The 16,428-nt window shown below is 44.1% G+C and overlaps 2 protein-coding genes across 2 annotated transcripts in view; both read right to left on the bottom strand.

Annotated features, from left to right (window-relative positions):
• Positions 1-16,428, bottom strand: part of LOC143942156 (uncharacterized) — a 1,285,630-nt gene that overhangs the window by 139,906 nt on the left and 1,129,296 nt on the right. The window lies entirely within an intron of this gene.
• The window catches only part of LOC143942638 (NACHT, LRR and PYD domains-containing protein 3-like), a 95,846-nt gene that overhangs the window by 37,006 nt on the left and 42,412 nt on the right, over positions 1-16,428 (bottom strand). Inside the window, exon 2 of the mRNA XM_077464002.1 lies at positions 2,347-2,412. Coding sequence (XP_077320128.1) covers positions 2,347-2,412 — 66 coding nt within the window. The remainder of the gene's footprint in view (positions 1-2,346; positions 2,413-16,428) is intronic.

Genomic DNA, 16,428 nt, shown 5'->3' on the forward strand with positions numbered 1-16,428 from the left:
TGGTGGCTGTGGTTCCGGGAAAATAACTGCCAGCCAAAAATAGCTACATGGCAGCCATATGAACCTATGCTGGATAGGTGCCCAGTCATATGTGTCCACATGAGACATTTAACTCACTGGCCACCCCAGTCCAGGATGGGGCATAGTCGCTGTCAACCGAGAGCAGAGCTAGTGGTCTGTGTGATCTCGCTGGTCAAACTGGGGTGATTGGACAGTTAATAGAAGATCCCCACATGAAAAAATCCAAAGGAAAAACAAATTCCCAGCATAAAACAATACATCCATACTCCTGGCACTAGACACAATGTCTGGGGGCCTATAGTAGAGAAGGGTTTTAAGACCAGGGAAGACTGTCCATAGGAGGTGCCAATGTTTTTTCTGCCTAGTTTCTACTCCTGTAGGTGTTGCTATAAAACCATGTGTTGGTCCTGGATAAAGAAGAGGCTGTGTCCATCAATGAACATAAGAGAAATTTTCCTTTATCTTCATAGAAGATAAACAAAATCTTCAGCCTTTAGAACCACTTTAAGTGATATTACAGATGAGAACTAGGAATGTACATCTTTGTATGTTTCTGATTATTAACCACTTGCTTACTGGGCACTTAAACCCCCTTAGTCCCAGACCAATTTTCAGCTTTCAGAGCTGATGCACTTTGAATGACAATTGCCCGGGCATACAACACTGTACCCAAATGACATTTTTATCATTTTTTCCCACAAATAGAGCTTTCTTTTGGTGGTATTTAGTTACAGCTGAGTTTTATTTTTTGCTAAACAAACAAAAAAAGATGCAAAAAAAAATAAAAATAAAAAAAATAAAATCATGTTTTAATAGTTTGTTATAAAATTTTGCAAACGGGTCATTTTTCTCCTTCATTGAAGTGTGCTGATTAGGCGGCACTGATAGGCTGCACTGGTGGACACTGATGGGCTGCATTGGTGGGCACTGATAGGCTGCATTGGTGGGCACTGATAGGCTGCACTGGTGGGCACTGATAGGCATAGTTAAGGCGGCACTAATAGGCATAGTTAAGGCGGCACTAATAGGCACAGATAAGGTGGCACCGATGGGCACAGATAAGGCGGCACTGATGGGCAAAGATTGGCACGGATGGGTGGCACGGATGGGTGGCATGGATGGGCACTGATAGGTACCACTGATAGATGGGACTGATGGGCACTGATAGGTGGCACTGATAGGTGGCTCGGATAGGTGGCACTGCTGGGCACTGATGGGCGGCACTGCTGGGCACTGGCAGATGACACTGATGGGCACGGATATGTGGCACTGGGGTGCAGCACCTTTGAGGCAGATTGTGGGCACTGCTGGGTGGCACTGTGGGTGGCACTGCTGGGTGGCACTGTGGGCACTGCTGGGTGGCACTATGGGCACTGCTGGGTGGCACTGACGGGGGGCACTTACTTTTATTAAATGTGGCACTGCAGGGGGCAGGTGGGCACTGGCAGGGGGCAGGTGGGCACTATCAGGGCTGGCCGTGATCGGGACTGATGTCCCGATCACGGCCGCCGGTGATCGGCTTTTTTTTTTTCTCCTCGCGCTGTCAGAGCGACGAGGAATAATAGCCGATTACAGGCTCCGTTATATCACATGATCAGCTGTCATTGGCTGGCAGCTGATCACGTGATAAGGGGTCGGGATCGATCCCTTGCACGGATCGGTGATCAGGCGAGTCTTGTAGACTCGCCGATCACAGAGCGCGCCGCGCGCCACTCAGGGGGCGCGCAGGGTGCTCGTGCACGGGACTACGTCTATTGACGTCGTCTCGGAAAAGGAGATCCGCGCTGTAGCCGTCATTTGGCTATAGCGCGGATCTCAAGTGGTTAAGTGACATCCAAATCTCTTCATTTAGGAACAAATCATCATGATTCCCAGTCCTGTGATCACTATGACATCTCTGACATGGTGATCATATAGTATTATTCACAATCACATCTGTTGGGTTATGATGTCACAATACCTCACACAGAGAGAAGCATTCTGACATCTGAAGTTGTCAGGCTACAGTTTATAAAGGGCAATACAGAATACAGTGGTCCATTGGTGAGAACACGTTTTATAGATCCATTTCCTGCAATGAGCTTCTGGCCGTGGAATAAAATGGAATACAATTTAGTGTTCAAGAACTATGAACCTGGTAAGAGAAGACAGACCCCGGATCCAGTATAATCGGTGTACATCGATCATCATTATAATTTCTAAAGATTCAGATCTAGAAGTCCTCAGTGGAGTAGATGGTACAAAGGAAGTGTAATTATTCCAACGCCATCTCCGCACCTTACACAAAGTGATTCCTGTGATAGATACACTACGGGTTTTATTTACCTTTCAGCTTCGGAGTCAGGGAATGTCCGAGTTCATCCAGCAGAATCTGATCCGGCAGACCCTCACCTATAGAGAGGAATATAAGATGATGGCTCTGAGTCATGTATGATTGAAGCTGACCTTTCACATACACCAAACTACACATTACAATTATGTCCACACAGCAGAATATAACAAATCCTATGTTACATGTAACATGTCAGAGTAAAGTTCTCCATATTCTGACCATATCTAAATATACAGAAGTGATCTGATTGTGTTCTGAATAAGTGTAAGGAATAGAGTTGGAGTGTGATATTGGAGTGGAGAGAGATAGAAAAGGGCTCTGTTCATTGCTACTAGCAAGTTAGTGTGCTACAGTGTAGAGTGAAAACAGTGATAGTGTAGTGTTAGTGCAGTGCAACCATCCACTTTTATAGTTTAGTGTTTCAGGGGGTGTTTACTGCAGGATATTAACCACTTTAGCCCCGGACCAATTTTCAGCCTAATGACCAGAGGTCTTTTTACAATTTTGCACTGCACTGCTTTAACTGGTAATTGCGCGGTCATGCAATGTTGTACCTAAACGAAATTTGCGTCCTTTTCTTCCCACAAATAGAGCTTTCTTTTGATAATATTTGATTGCCTCTGCAATTTTTATTTTTTGCGATATAAATGGAAAAAGACCGAAAATTTTGAGAAAAAAATATATTTTCTACTTTTTGTTAAAAGAAAAATCGAATAAACTCAATGTTAGTCATACATTTAGGGCAAAATTTATTCAGCCACATGTCTTTAGTAAAAAAAATGTCAATAAGCATATATTTATTGGTTTGCGCAAAAGTTATAGCGTCTACAAACTAGAGTACATTTTCTGGAATTTACACAGCTTTTAATTTATGACTGCCTATCTCAATTCTTGAGGTGCTAAAATGGCAGGGCAGTACAACCCCCCCCAAATGACACCATTTTGGAAAGTAGACACCCCAAGGAAATTGCTGAGGGGCATGTTGAGCCCATTGAATATATTTTTTTGTCCCAAGTGATTGAATAATGACACAAAAAAAAAAAGTTTACAAAAAGTTGTCAGTAAATGATATATTGCTCACACATGCCATAGTTATATGTGGAATTGCACCCCAAAATATATTCTGCTGCTTCTCCTGAGTGCGGGGATACCACATATGTGGGACTTTTTGGGAGTCTAGCCGCGTACGGCACCCCGGAAACCAAGCACCGCCTTCAGGATTTCTAAGGGTGCAAATTTTTGATTTCACTCCTCACTACCTATCACAGTTTCGAAGGCCATAAAAATGCCAAAATAGCACAAAACTCCCCCAAATGACCCCATTTTGGAAAGTAGACACCCCAAGCTATTTACTGAGAGGCATGTTGAGTCCATGAAATATTTTATATTTTGCCACAAGTTGCAGGAATATTACAATTTTTTTTTTTTTGCACAAAGTTGTCACTAAATGATATATTGCTCACACATGCTATTGGCATAAGTGAAATTACACCCCAAAATAAATTCTGCTGCTTCTCCCGAGTACTGGGATACCACATGTGGGGAACTTTTTGGGAGCCTAGCCACGTACGGGACCCCGAAAAACAAGCACTGCCTTCCGGATTTAAATATAAAACGCTACCAAAAAAAACTGTTAGCGATTGCAGGAATCGGGCCTGACTCTGCGATCGCTGCAGTTATGTGTTTAGTGTTTTGTAAGTGACAGTGATCCATCGATACTGCACTTGGGTGGGCTGAGCGGAGGGGCAAAACGCAGGTGCCAGCAGGTATCTGAGCTGATCCTGCTAACAATGCGTTTTTTTTGGAACCCTAAACTGCTGGGGACGCTAGTATAGATCTGATCAGATCAGATATTGATCTGTTCAGATTCTATACTACTACGGGAGGTGTATGCTTTGCGAGTGGGTGTTAGCGGTACTGGCACTAACCTAGCGCTGCCTGCGGCAACGCAGACCCTGACCCTAAAACCTAATTGATATCACCCGCCGGGTGATCAGGGGGTTAAACCTTTATTGGGTAATAAATGGTGGGTGCCCTGATGCTATAAAAAGCAAACTAACCAGAGTCACCCGTAACACTTATACGGTGATCACTGGTGAAAGGGTTAACTAGGGGCAATCAGGGGGTTCAAATTTTTATTAGGTAGTATATGGGGGTCCCTGGCGCTATATAAAAACCTGACGGGGAACCTAAATAACTAACTGGCTAACCAGCGTCACCAGTGACACTTATACTGTGATCGCTGGTGAAAGGGTTAACTAGGGGCAATCAGGGGGTTAAAACCATTATTGGGTAGTATATGGGGTACCTAGCGCTATAAAAACCTGGCGGTGAACCTAAAAAAATAACTAGCTACCTAGCGGCACCAGTGACACTAATGCAGCGATCAGAAAAATGATCGCTTAATGACACTGGCAAAAGGGGATGAAAGGGTTAACTAGGGGCAATCAGGGGGTTAAAACCATTATTGGGTAGTATATCGGGGTACCTAGCACTATAAAAACCTGGCGGTGAACCTAAAAAAGTAACTAGCTACCTAGCGACACTAATGCAGCGATCAGAAAAACGATTGCTTAGTGACACTGGCAAAAGGGGGTGAAAGGGTTAACTCTAGGGGCAATAAGGGGGTTAAACCTTTATTGGGGGGTGGTAGGGGGCTACCCTGGACCTAACACTAACTGCCCTGACACTTTTTACTGTCACAACTGACACTGAATGCAGTGATCAGTAAATAAATGATCACTGCAATCAGTGACACTGTGACTGGGAGGGGGAGAGGGGGTGGGTGGGGATCGGGGGGGTTTGTGTGCCTATGTGTGCCTACATGTCAGTGTAGTGTTTGGTGCACTTACTTTCAGTGTTCTCCTCGTAGTCCGGTCAAAAAGACCGCCCCGAGGAGAATGACATCACTTCCTCCCTGCCTGTGTTTACTACACACAGCGGGAGGAAGCTTCTCATTCGCCAGGAGCGATCGAGAGGGGGTGGCCAGAAACTAAACGGACCGCCGCATCCAGCGGGAGGGGGTCCGATCGGACCCCCCACCCGCTGGAAGGCAAGCACGTACATGTACATGCTTGTGCCTGTACATGCCATTCTGATGATGTACATTGGCATGAGGCGGTCCTTAAGTGGTTAAGGACCGCCTCACGCCGATGTATGTCGGCAGAATGGCACGGCCGGGCACAAGCTTTTTTGTATGTTGCTTTTTAAGTGCCCAGCCGTGGGTCGGGTACGCGCCGGTGGCGCGCTCCCAACCCGGTCCTGTGCTCCGTGACCGTGGCCGCGGGACCAGTGGACCCGATTGCCGCTGGTGTCCCACAATCGGGCCACAGAGCTGAAGAATGAGGAGAGGTCTGTTGTAAACTAAACAAAAGGTCTTTTCCCTGGCTCTCGGACAGGCAAGAGCTCTTCGTTTTAGCTCCAGGCTCAGTCACCGCTACCCAGTCCGGTGTGGTTCCCGTGATGGTTCAGCCAGATCTTTGACTTATGTGCCCTTTTGATCTCAGGTAATACTGAGATCTCAAGTTTCGGTAAGCGGTCCCCCTTTTCTCCTTATCGGTGGAGGTGCTTCTTTTGGATTGCTTTCCTCACGAAGTGATGTGGGTGTCAGTTTCCCATTTTTCACTCTAAATTAATTAACATCACTTGCTGATTAACATCCACCGTTGGGACTTTAACCACTTGCTTACTGGGCACTTAAACCCCCCTCAGTCCCAGACCAATTTTCAGCTTTTAGCGCTGATGCACTTTGAATGACAATTGCGCGGGCATACAACACTGTACCCAAATGAATTTTTTATCATTTTTTTCCCACAAATAGAGCTTTCTTTTGGTGGTATTTAGTTACAGCTCGGAGTTTTATTTTTTGCTAAACAAACAAAAAAAGATGCAAAAAAAAAAAAAAAAAAAATCATGTTTTAATAGTTTGTTATAAAATTTTGCAAACGGGTCATTTTTCTCCTTCATTGAAGTGCGCTGATTAGGCGGCACTGATGGCTGCATTGGTGGGCACTGATGGGCTGCATTGGTGGGCACTGATGGGCTGCATTGGTGGGCACTGATAGGCTGCACTGGTGGGCACTGATAGGCATAGTTAAGGCGGCACTAATAGGCACAGATAAGGCGGCACCGATGGGCACAGATAAGGCGGCACTGATGGGCAAAGATGGGCACAGATAAGATGGCACGGATGGGTGGCACGGATAAGTGGCACGGATGGGTGGCACGGATGGGCACTGATAGGTACCACAGATAGATGGGACTGATGGGCACTGATAGGTGGCACTGATAGGTGGCTCTGATAGGTGGCACTGCTGGGCACTGATGGGCGGCACTGCTGGGCACTGATGGGCGGCACTGGGGTGCAGCACCTTTGAGGCAGATTTTGGGTGGCACTGTGGGTGGCACTGCTGGGTGGCACTGTGGGTGGCACTGTGGGCACTGCTGGGTGGCACTGTGGGCACTGCTGGGTGGCACTGTGGGCACTATGGGCACTGCTGGGTGGCACTGACAGGGGGGCACTTACTTTATTTCAGGATGGCACTGCGGGTGGCAGGTGGGCACTGGCAGGGGGCAGGTGTCCGCTTGAATTGTTGGCCGTGATCGGGACTGATGTCCCGAACACGGCCGCCGGCAATCGGCTTTTTTTTTTTCTCCTCGCGCTGTCAGCGCGAGGAGGAATACTAGCCGATTACCGGCTGCGTTTTATCACATGATCAGCTGTCATTGGCTGACAGCTGATCACGTGATAAGGGGTCGGGATCGACCCCTTACACGGATCGGTGATCAGGCGAGTCTCACGGACTCGCCGATCACAGAGCGCGCCGCGCGCGCCCCTCAGGGGGCGCGCAGGCCGCTCGTAACCGGGACGACGTCAATAGACGTAGTCCCGGCAATCTAGGTCCGCGCTAATGCCGTCATTCGGCAATAGCGCGGTACCCAAGTGGTTAATGGACTAATCTCTCCTGTCTATTTCACTTTATATTGCATTTGTGTTTGTGTTTTTGTGGATTATGAAGTTAGAAGTGTGATTATATGAGGGCACATATATTCATTTTGTGTTAATCACTTTTCTGCATCTGCAGATTTTTGTTAGGTCTGATTAGATGAGATCTTTACGTCATTTTTGACATAGGTGATCACTCTTGTATGATTTATTTATTACATGATTCATTTATTTTCATTTAATTCAAATTATACATCATTTGATATTCACGCCCACTTAAATTAATTTTTTTATTGATCACTCATGGGGTTAATTGCATGAAGTTTTTATTTAGAACACTTTTTTTGTTTTTGAGCGCAGCTCTTCTTTTTATATTGTAAACAAACCTCTCCCCGTGCTTCCCTGTGTGGCTGTCACCGATCGTCTCTTCCCTTTTATAGGGAAGGACGATCATTGACGTCACATGCTAGGCCACGCCCCCCACAATAAAAAAAAAACACATAACGTCATACATAACACTACACTGCCCCCTAGTGGTTAACTCCTTCACTGCCAGTGTCATTTACACAGGAATCAGTGCATTTAAATAGCACCGATTGCTGTATAAATGACAATGGTTCCAAACATGTGTCAGCCATAATGTCACAGTCACAATAAAAATCGCTGATTGCCGCCATTACTTGTAAAATAAATATTAATAAAAATGCTATATATAGAGTCATTTCAGAGGAGAATGCAGGGCGGCGTGCGGACGTGACTTGCCGCTCTGAGATAGAGGGGAGGGGCCAGGTGATGCCGAACAAGCCGAGTGAGTGTGGCTCTGGGAGAGCGAGAGGGCTGTGTGGAGAGAGCTGACAGGCGGAGGCGAGCGGCGCGCTGGAGAAGTGGCTGAGCGGGGTGAGAGCCCGGGAAGCTCTGACTTATACTCTGCCTGGGCAGCCCCCATGTGTTACTACTGACCGCCGGATCGCTGACCACCTTTGATCCCCCGCCTTCCTTCCCTGCTGAAAAAATATAGCTGAAATGGTAATGATGAAATTTGAAGATCGGTGATGCCTGACCTAAAAGTACCATCTGGTGTTTAGTCTATGAGTAAATCACAGCTTATTAATTACCATATTATATTGCGAGTGGCCTTCCTCATTATTACTAAAGGGGGGTTCAGATTGAACTAAAGATGTTCCACCCCTAGAAATGGGTAGGAGGGAGAAAGGCAAAAGGGCAAATGGAATAAATATAAACAGTATCAGGAGTAATAAATCAATATGAAGGGCCAAGCACAGAGGGTGACGGACTCCAAGAACCAGCGGGAAAGTTTAAACACGAGTTCAATTCAGAAATACCTCAAGGAGGGCAATTCAAGGAGCCCAGGGATGGAAAAAAAACAACTAACCACAAAAGAAAAAAAGAGAGAGTTAGAGAAACAAAGGATAGAACAGGAAAATCAAGCTCGGGAAGAATTTGAGATGGAGGGTGCGGGAGCTCGGGTAGAGGCAGAGGAAATGGGAGAAAAGGGGGAGATGGCACAGCTACCGACAAAGTCAGAATTTGAAATGTTGAAAATGTTCAGTAATTTAGAAGCCGCTATTAAGCTGGAAATCAATAACGTCAGAAGCGACATGTCCCACCCGCTAAGGAGAGTGGAAGAAATAGAGGAAAAGTTAGAAATACAAGCACAAGAATTAAAGGGCCTGAAAAACCAAGTGGAGGTTTTACAGAGAAAGCAAAAGGACATTTTATATAAATTGGAGGGAGAGGAAAACCATAGCAGGCGCCAAAATTTGCATATTAGATCAATCCCAGAACAGCAGGGAGAAGATCTGATGGGGAAAATAAAAAGGATTTTCCAGCCACTAATGGGGAGGGGGGATGGAGAGGATTTAAGAATAGACTGAGCCCATAGAATTAGGAAACCCCCTGGATTGAGAGAGGACATACCCCGGGACGTTATAGTGAAGTTCCATACATTTGAGGATAAACATAAAATCTGGACCAAACTTAGAGGGGTCCCATCTTTACAATACGATGGAACTGAAATACAAGTCTTTTCGGACTTATCGGCAGAAACTTTGTCATGGAGAAGGAGATTAAAGCCCCTTTTGGGGCAACTGAGGACTGCCAATTTGAAATACAGTTGGGGGTTTCCGTCAGACTTAGTGGTATTTAAAGAAGGGAGGTCATTCAGGTTGAAACCCATGGATGAGCTGGATGAGTTTTGCAGGAATCTGGAAATCACGGTTCCTAGTGTGCTCGGAGGGGGGAGTAGGGAGAGGGAATAATAAAAAGCTAATTTTTGAAATCTTATAAAGGTGGGTGAGTGTGTAGACAGGAGATATTCATTCATGTGGGCCCGTCTCTTTTTTTTTTGGGAGGAGGGGGGAGATGTGGGCTGAAAACATGGAGATTATCGAATGATAAAGGGGGAGGTGGAATAACTGCCCAAAAGAAAAAAAAGAAAAGAAAAAAGACAGTGATGCTCTTATGGACTCCTTCTGTTTTATAGGTCGAGTCCAGTAGAGCCTGAATTACAAGTCGGCAAGGTCTGAGCCCCACCCTCTGGGGTAGGTATCTCCGTTGGCATTAGATAAGATGCCTAACGCGAGATATAGGACCGGAAAGGTCGTGATGGGGGGTGGGAGTTGGGGGGAATGGAGGGGTGGGAGGCGGGGGAGGGGGGACATGCACGTAACCCAGATTATCATGTGGATTGAGAGGGTGGATAGGAGTGGATGGGGATCCCAATTGGTTAAGAGCGGGACTCACTGGGGAACCAGGTAGAAAATGGAAATAAAATTTATGACATACAACGTGAGGGGCCTAGGATCGTATGGGAAGAGACTCAAAATCCTTAAAGAAATCAAACAGCGATCTGTAGATGTAATATTTATACAAGAGACTCACTTAACTCACTATACAAATATTAAAATATATTCAAAAAAGAGTACCCCACCTGGTTCTACAGCGACTCCACAATAAGGGGTGCAAAGGGGGTGGCAATTGGGTTATTGGAAAGGATTCAATTTAAGGTCTTAGATAGAAAGATTGATCCAGAAGGAGGCTATATGTTCATTAAAGGTCAATTGGGAGATGCACTATTTACACTGGTTAATGTATACAGTCCAAATAAGAACCCTGTCCGTTTTCTAAATAGAATGCTGACTATATTGAAGGAATTTAGGGTAGGGAGGGTCATCATGGCAGAAGATTTAAATTTTGGATTAGACCCTAAGCTGGACAGTACGTCACGTGCACATGGGATGAGTAAGGAAGAAATAAAATGGATAAAAGCTAAATTGCATCAACCCCAATTAATGTATGCATGGAGGGTTAAACATGATGGAGTTAGGGATTATACCTTCTTTTCCCCGGTGCACGGGACGTACTCAAGGCTGGACTATTTTTTTGTAGATCATAAAATACTAGAGGAGTTAGGGGGCGGTTAATATTGAAATAATGTCTGTATCTGACCATGCTCCGGTCACTATGGAGATGAGGATTCTGGGGATCCATAGGATACCATTTACGTGGCAGCTTAATGAAAGTTTATTATTGGATGCAGCGGTAGAAGCCGAAATACGGAAAGAGATAGAGGTTTATTTTTTGAATAATGATAATGGGGAAGTGACAGCTGATATCCTCTGGGAAGCGCATAAGGCAAATATAAGGGGGATCCTTATCTCCATAGGGGCCAGGAAAAAAGGGAAAGTGAAATGAATATTAAAATTCTTACCGGAAGAAATCCGCGGGTTAGAAATACAACATAAAAAGCGGGGGGGGGGGGGGGCCCTCACAGGCAATCTTCCAGGCATTAGTCGGTAAAAGAGAGGAATTAAAAAGACATTATGGAAAGTATGGTCAGGAAAGAGATAAATAGGATATCGCGGAATCAATATCTATAGGGAAATAAGTCTGGTAAGCAGCTCGCTAGGAAGGTGAAGCAGAAAAGAGAGGTCAATTTTATTGAGAAGATCCAGAATAGGGTTGGGGACTTTATATATACTACTAAAGAGATAGCACAAGAGTTTAGAAATTATTATGAGGCCCTGTATACTATAAAGAAGGGAAGTCAGGAAGGACAGAACGTGGAAGGATGGAATGGGGATGCAAAGATACGGGAGTTTTTTGAGCATAATGCGCTAAAAACAATACCAGAGTTTGATAGGGAGTATATGGATAGGCCAATAACCGAGGAAGAAATACATCATGTTCTGAAAAAATCTCCCCCGGTTGGGTATACAACTCTATATTTAAAAAAGTTTAAAGACATCCTGGTCCCTAGGTTATGTAAATTCTGGAACCAAGTAGGTAAAGAATGTGACATGGGGACAGAGGCGTTGCTAGCCTCAATAACATTAATATTAAAGAATGGGAAAGATGATAGTTTGTGCTCTAGCTACAGGCCTATCGCATTATTAAATGCGGACACTAAACTCTATGCTAGTGTACTAGCAAATAGATTGAAAGAGAGGATTAGTGCATTGGTTCATCCAGACCAGGTAGGTTTTGTATCAGGTAGGGAGGGCTGGGACAATGGAGTCCGGGCCTTGATACTAATACAGGCAGCCAAGAATGAAGGAAGCCCCAGTCTATTCCTGTCAATTGATGCTGAAAAAGCTTTCGACAGGGTAGACTGGGGCTTTATGTGGAAAGTACTGGAGGAGATGGGAATAGGACCCAGGATGATAAGTTGGATCAAAGTATTGTACAGGTGTCCCCAAACAAGGGTGAAGGTGAATGGGCACTTATCCTCTCCGTTTATGATGAGAAATGGAACAAGGCAGGGTTGCCCCTTGTCCCCCTATTGTTCATATTGACACTTGAACCTTATAAGGAATAGTGCGGACATAAGGGGGATAAGAGTGGATCAAGAAGGACATAAATTGGCAGCTTTTGCCGATGATGTGCTATTCTTCATTTTGCATCCTAGGACATCGCTCCCTAATTTACTACAAGCTTTGGAAAAATATGGAGACCTCTCTAATCTTAAAATAAACCCCATGAAGTTAGAAATACTGAATATTAATATACAGTGCCTTGCGAAAGTATTTGGCCCCCTTGAACTTTTCAACCTTTTGCCACATTTCAGGCTTCAAACATAAAGATATAAAATTTTAATTTTTTGTGAAGAATCACCAACAAGTGGGACACAATTGTGAAGTGGAACGAAATCTATTGGATAATTTAAACTTTTTTAGCAAATAAAAAACTGAAAAGTGGTGCGTGCAAAATTATTCGGCCCCTTTATTTTCAGTGCAGCAAACTCACTCCAGAACTTCAGCGAGGATCTCTGAATGATCCAATGTTGTCCTAAATGACTGATGGTGATAAATAGAATCCACCTGTGTGTAATCAAGTCTCTGTATAAATGCACCTGCTCTGTGATAGTCTCAGGGTTCTGTTGAAAGTGCAGAGAGCATCATGAAGACCAAGGAACACACCAGGCAGGTCCGTAATACTGTTGTGGAGAAGTTTAAAGCCGGATTTGGATACAAAAAGATTTCCCAAGCTTTAAACATCCCAAGGAGCACTGTGCAAGCGATCATTTTGAAATGGAAGGAGTATCAGACCACTGCAAATCTACCAAGACCTGGCCGTCCCTCTAAACTTTCAGCTCAGACAAGGAGAAGACTGATCAGAGATGCAGCCAAGAGGCCCATGATCACTCTGGATGAACTGCAGAGAACTACAGCTGAGGTGGGAGAGTCTGTCCATAGGACAACAATCAGTCGTACACTGCATAAATCTGGCCTTTATGGAAGAGTGGCAAGAAGAAAGCCATTTCTCAAAGATATCCATAAAAAGTCTCATCTAAAGTTTGCCACAAGCCACCTGGGAGACACACCAAAACATGTGGAAGAAGGTGCTCTGGTCAGATGAAACCAAAATCAAACTTTTTGCCCACAATGCAAAACGATATGTTTGGCGTAAAAGCAACACAGCTCATCACCCTCAACACACCATCCCCACTGTCAAACATGGTGGTGGTAGCATCATGGTTTGGGCCTGCTTTTCTTCAGCAGGGACAGGGAAGATGGTTAAAATTGAGGGGAAGATGGATGCAGCCAAATACAGGACCATTCTGGATGAAAACCTGTTGGAGTCTGCAAAAGACTTGAAACTGGGACGGAGATTTATCTTCCAACAAGACAATGATCCCAAACATACAGCAAAATCTACAAAGGAATGGTTCACAAATAAACGTATCCAGGTGTTAGAATGGCCAAGTCAAAGTCCAGACCTGAATCCAATCGAGAATCTGTGAAAAGAGCTGAAAACTGCTGTTCACAAACGCTCTCCATCCAACCTCACTGAGCTCCAGCTGTTTTGCAAGAAAGAATGGGCAAGAATTTCAGTCTCTCGATGTGCAAAACTGATAGAGACATAACCCAAGCGACTTGCAGCTGTAATCACTGCAAAAGGTGGCTCTACAAAGTATTAACGCAAGGGGGCCGAATAATTTTGCACGCCCCACTTTTCATTTTTTTATTAGTTAAAAAAGTTTAAAAAATCCAATAAATTTCGTTCCACTTCACAATTGTGTCCCACTTGTTGGTGATTCTTCACAAAAAATAAAAATGTTATATCTTTATGTTTTGAAGCCTGAAATGTGGCAAAAGGTTGAAAAGTTCAAGGGGGCCGAATACTTTCGCAAGGCACTGTAAATAAGATAGAAGAAGAGAGATTAGGAAAATAATTCCACTTTATCTGGAAACAGGACATAAAGTACTTGGGGATTAGACAGATACTCTGAGGAAATGTATTTAATAAATTATATCCTGCTCTTAGATGAGATTAGGAGAGAAATTAAAATAATGTCATTATCCACACTTTCGTGGTTTGGCCGTATAAACGCAATAAAAATTATGATAGCTCCCAAAATCCTCTATAAATTTCAAATGCTCCCATTAAAGATTCCACAATCTTTTTTTACAACTTTAAAAGGTATCATCTCCAGATATATATGGCAGAATAAAAGACCACGCATTTCAAGTGCCGTTTTGTGTTTAAATAAGAAAAAAGGAGGCCTGGCTGCCCGCGACTTTAAAAAATATTATTTTGCGTTAGTAGTCTCACATTTAGTAGAAGGGACAAGAGAGAATAGCGAAAAAAGATGGAGGGATATACAGTGGTGTGAAAAAGTGTTTGCCCCCTTCCTCATTTCCTGTTCCTTTGCATGTTTGTCACACTTAAGTGTTTCGGAACATCAAACCAATTTAAACAATAGTCAAGGACAACACAAGTAAACACAAAATGCAATTTGTAAATGAAGGTGTTTATTATTAAAGGTGAAAAAAAATCCAAACCATCATGGCCCTGTGTGAAAAAGTGATTGCCCCCCTTGTTAAAACATACTATAACTGTGGTTGTCCACATCTGAGTTCAATTTCTCTAGCCACACCCAGGCCTGATTATTGCCACACCTGTTCACAATCAAGGCATCACTTAAATAGGAGCTGCTTGACACTGTAAGGTCCACCAGAAGATCCTTAAAAGCTACACATCATGCCGAGACCCAAAGAAATTCAGGAACAATTGAGAAAGAAAGTAATTGAGATCTATCAGTCTGGAAAGGGTTATAAAGCCATTTCCAAAGCTTTGGGAATCCAGCGAACCACAGTGAGAGCCATTATCCACAAATGGCGAAGACATGGAACAGTGGTGAACCTTCCCAGGAGTGGCCGGCCGCCCAAAATTACCCCAAGAGCGCAGCGACGACTCATCCAAGAGGTCACAAAAGACCCCACAACAACGTCCAAGGAACTGCAGGCCTCACTTGCCTCAGTTAAGGTCAGCGTTCATGCCTCCACCATCAGGAAAAGACTGGGCAAAAATGGCCTGCATGGCAGAGTTCCAAGGAGAAAACCACTGCTGAGCAAAAAGAACATCAAAGCTCGTCTCAATTTCTCCACAACACATCTTGATGATCCCCAAGACTTTTGGGACAACATTCTGTGGACCGATGAGACAAAAGTGGAACTCTTTGGAAGGTGTGTGTCCAAGTATATCTGGCATAGAAGGAACACTGCATTTCATAAAAAGAACATTATACCAACAGTAAAATATGGTGGTGGTAGTGTGATGGTCTGGGGCTGTTTTGCTGCTTCAGGACCTGGAAGACTTGCCGTGATAAAAGGAACTATGAATTCTGCTGTCTACCAAGAGATCCTGAAGGAGAATGTCCGACCATCTGTTCGTGTACTCAAGCTGAAACGAACTTGGGTTCTGCAGCAGGACAATGATCCTAAACACACCAGCAAGTCCACCACCGAATGGCTGAAGAAAAACAAAATGAAGACTTTGGAGTGGCCTAGCCAAAGTCCTGACCTGAATCCTATTGAGATGTTGTGGTATGACCTTAAAAAGGCCGTTCATGCTCGAAAACCCTCTAATGTAACTGAATTAGGACAATTCTGCAAAGATGAGTGGGCCAAAATTCCTCCAGGACGCTGTAAAAGCCTCATTGCACGTTATCGCAAACGCTTGGTTGCAGTTGTTGCTGCTAAGGGTGGCCCAACCAGTTATTAGGTTTAGGGGGCAATCACTTTTTCACACAGGGCCATGATGGTTTGGATTTTTTTTCACCTTTAATAATAAACACCTTCATTTACAAATTGCATTTTGTGTTTACTTGTGTTGTCCTTGACTATTGTTTAAATTGGTTTGATGTTCCGAAACACTTAAGTGTGACAAACATGCAAAGGAACAGGAAATGAGGAAGGGGGCAAACACTTTTTCACACCACTGTAGAATTTAGTATGAGTAGGACACATTTGGGTCACATAGTATGGAACCCACCACATTTTAGGGAATTAGGACCGGACACACACGAAATCACTTATACTGCATTGAATATATGGGATAGGATACATGCACAAAAAAATGGAAATATAATTCCCCACTAATTTATTTAAAGGATAATGTGTTTTTTGCACATGGGATGAGGGAGGTTGGGGGAAACTGGATAAAAAAAAGAGGTACAAGTGAAGGATATAGTAGAAAAAGGAAAAATCTGCACTTTTCAGAATTTATTAGGTGACACAGAACGGTGGAAACTTGATACATGGAGGTATAACCAGGTGAAAAAAATTTGTGGAATCATTACCCGACCCAATTCATTCAGAAAAGGAAT

Source organism: Lithobates pipiens, unplaced genomic scaffold, assembly GCF_037356315.1.
Source record: "Lithobates pipiens isolate NorthernLeopardFrog02 unplaced genomic scaffold, aLitPip1_a1.2 Scaffold_30, whole genome shotgun sequence".
In the NCBI taxonomy this organism is placed as follows: Eukaryota; Metazoa; Chordata; class Amphibia; order Anura; family Ranidae; genus Lithobates; species Lithobates pipiens.